Here is a 3,584-nt window from a genome sequence, read left to right on the forward strand (position 1 = left end):
CCGTTATGCTGCTTTCGTGTTAATTGTCATTGATAATTTTAAGTGCGGACGTTTTTGTCACGCTTCTCTCAATGCAGATATTTTTAAACTACTAATCTTGCTGCTCGCCTAGCTGCAAACAGAGAAAGTCAGTCCAATGAAACTCATCGCGCAGAATCGTCAATGATATATCGTATACCGCTACCTGGACTCGAGTGAAGTTGGCGCTGGTCGATTTTGCCAGATATTTCAATTCCACCTGTTCCGCCAGTTAATACCGAATTTTCGACAAAAAGTTCGAATTTTGAAATTTATTTCTGGGTGATTGGTTTGACGAATTCTGGAAAATTTTTGATATCCGCGTTCAGGATTTTGCGTATTTTCAGAAAAAAAAATTAAACCCTATTTTTGGTCTCGAAATCGAAAATTTTTTTTTCGCGCGCAAAAACGGTTGTTTCTAAAAAAATTTCGACTTCACTATCGGAGAGATCGTCGCAAATCCTTTAAAAATCATGCAAAAAATTTCTCAAATTATCACACGGCTAGATTTTGGAGGGGGGTGGCCACCCTATCGTGGTCACCCTGTATATGGATATTTTTTTTTATAATACCCCGTGAGTCAAGTAATTGGCATTCTAAATTACTTAGAGTAATGTTATTAATTTTTTGTCCTAGTGTCTGATAATCCTTGGTTGGTTCAATAGTTTTAGAATCTTTATTACTTTGAGCTAGATAATTTTTCAAAATACCAACACCTTGAGCAATTATTACTTGGTTTGCTATTTCTTCGGACAAATTCTTTGTACCATGAGCTTTTTTTGCGATAAATCCATTATAATTATCAAAAGTGAAAGCCGATGTACCTGATACAGGACCCCATCGTTTCACAGACAAAACAAGATGAAGTAGTTGATGTAAATTGTATGTCAACTCTTTATCATCGAATAAACTTGGAGTATCTTTAACGAAAATTTGTAGCAGCTTATTTGATTCTTCCAAATCTTTTACCGAAATATAATCCGTCAACAAATTAAATAGAGCAATAACTAAGCCCATCAAGTGTTGAAAGTATTTTTCTGGTAAAAAATCTTTTAGAGATGGAAGGCAATAAAAGAGTAATAAATTGTAAAACTCAGAAGCCTTGAAAAGATTTGATTCAGATAATGATCGTGGCATTCGATTCAAAGACAAAGGAGGTTGAATGCTTAATATGAATTCATCAATAATTTTTATAAAAGATTTGATACTCCATGGGCCTGGTTTATTGATGTAAGTATCAAATAGTCGCTTTCCCACTCCCAGTAGAACCGAATGCATGATTTCAGGTATAAAACATGTACCTAGATCAAGTAACGGAAAGCAAGATAATATAGACAATCCTTTTAATCCCCTCAGATGTTTTTTATTCAATTTTTCTAAAGCATGAGCTTGAGAGATCATTCTCTTCCCATCTCGTAGTTTAACGTCAATATCATAGGGATACACTCTACTTGCTCTTTCGCCCGATATAACAGTTTGGCTTTTTTTTGTTCTTACCTCGCAAATATAGCATCCATACCGTCCGTTGAAATTTAAGATGTTTTGAAGTTTAGCTCGAGCTGGAGCATCAGCTATGATTAATGAAGGTACTATTTTGGTGACTAGTATCTCCTTTGTAATTGGATGTTTCCACTGCACTCCATTTTCAAAACATTCCTCGAGTTTTGATTGCAGAGGCCGCAAAAATGTGCCCATCGATGGTTTGAATTTTTTGCTATACCAAAGACCTACATTTAATACAAATGACTCTCTAATAGTGACCGGTAGCTCAGCTATTGTACATAGCAGTGGCCAACAATGGCTTTTAGCACTTTTAATGAGAGACAGTCCATCTGTATTTAAAACCAGTGTCGAATCATATTTTTGCCTGTCAGGTCGGGAATTAATTCGAATGTACTCAGTGCCATCAGTGATATCTGTAATAATAATGTCGTTTCATACAAGAAAAGGCTTTAATTTTACATAGAGATGGTAATGCTCAAATAAATATTTAATTTGAGTGCATGGATCAAATTAAAAAAAAAAAGTATCTTCACATTTTTTGGCATCACATATTGGACATTTTAAAATTTCAATGTTACTCCTAATTTACTCAAAACAATTTTCACGATAATAATGTTTTGTGACAGTGCACGGAGGCGCAATTTGTTCAACACATTAGAGCAATCTGTACACTGTTTTGGGCATCAAATTATTTTCTGGTGATAACTTTAGCTGTATCTCTAAAGCATCTCCAAGAGCAGCTTTAGTTAGATCATGTTTGACATATAAATTCAATAAATCGAAGACTGCTTCGTCCAAAGTAATTCTATTACCTTCATACAGCATGATATTTGATCTATTTTCAAGATTATATAAATTTTCATCAACATCTTGAGCTCCGGAGTTCAAATTGATGTCATGATTTTCTTCTTTTTCTTCATTTGGGTCAAACTGATCATAATCATTATTTTCTAATTCATTGTCACAATTTCCATCTTCACTGTTGACTATAATCTCTTCGGCTGATGAGTCTGCTGAATCTTCGTCTTCTGAACTTGAAGTTAACTCACTCTCAGATTCTTCACTCAAGTCATTTTCACAGTCTACGGTATTATCTATATGAAAGGAATTATTATCTTCGTTTGAAGTTACCCCGTTGCTTGTTTCGGTCGTGTTATTTCGAATACATTTATCTATCTAACGTTCTAATAGGAATCTAGAAAAATTATAATTTAAATAATTATTATTATTATCATTTAGTATACCAAAGAAACGTATTTACTTTTGAGACAATCAACTTACAGGAAGAGTTGAGTCTTCAATATACAGTTTGTATCTTTTTCTTGGTCTAATACCCGATGACTCCTCTCCATTTGTTGATAATGATGACGTGATAGCTCTCACACAAATATCAATTCGTATCTACAAACAATAATCCACATTATTTATCATTAGTCATATTCATAACTATGAATAATCAAATGGAGTGACATTCTGACTTTTTTAGGCTTTAAATTAATTAGTAAAAAAATTTATTGCGTATTCGGTATTCTCCGTGATGCAGGAATTATGAGAGTTTTCATGACAAAACTCGATATTGTAAAAAAAAAAAAACAACAATATATTTTGATATATGTTACATTGACAATAGCAGTCATGTCCAATAATTTTGGAAGTTATACTTCTTTAGGTGCGTTATGGAAAACTGATGAGAGTGAAATTTCAAGATGCGCGCGCATCACCGTAACACAAAATCAACAGGATGAAGTTGCCCACTCAACCGAATTCATTAAGTCTCGAAAAAAAGCTACCAACGAAATAGAAATAAAACCTCTCTTAGTCGCGCATGTTGGTACGCTTGTCGCCTCTGATTACTGTTTTCATATTTATTCATAATATCTATCCACATGGTTTCAGTTTTCACAGTCACAACACGTGTTTTATTTTCATATAATACAAGTGCGAATTATATATGTGGCAATAAAATATATTCAGTAGTGATTTAAATTGAATATTTGGATCAATATTATTTACTATTTGTGAATATTAGTGAAAAAATTGTGCTACAATACGTTTTCAAGTGC

General features: G+C 33.4%; 1 protein-coding gene across 1 annotated transcript; it reads right to left on the reverse strand.

Annotated features, from left to right (window-relative positions):
• Positions 1-2,175: 2,175 nt before the first annotated feature.
• On the reverse strand, positions 2,176-2,873 carry LOC124294583. The gene is made up of 3 exons (XM_046740453.1): positions 2,803-2,873; positions 2,703-2,716; positions 2,176-2,615 (listed from the first exon to the last, which is right to left on the reverse strand). Exons 1-3 carry the CDS (start codon positions 2,871-2,873, stop codon positions 2,176-2,178), a joined length of 525 nt encoding a protein of 174 aa, XP_046596409.1.
• Between the last annotated feature and the right edge of the window lie 711 nt (positions 2,874-3,584).

Source organism: Neodiprion lecontei, chromosome 1 (genome assembly GCF_021901455.1).
Source record: "Neodiprion lecontei isolate iyNeoLeco1 chromosome 1, iyNeoLeco1.1, whole genome shotgun sequence".
Taxonomy (NCBI): domain Eukaryota; kingdom Metazoa; phylum Arthropoda; class Insecta; order Hymenoptera; family Diprionidae; genus Neodiprion; species Neodiprion lecontei.

What these genes read in the sequence shown, in the direction of transcription:
- LOC124294583 (XM_046740453.1), bottom strand. Translation starts at nt 2,873, where the DNA reads ATGGAGAGGAGTCATCGGGTATTAGACCAAGAAAAAGATACAAACTGT.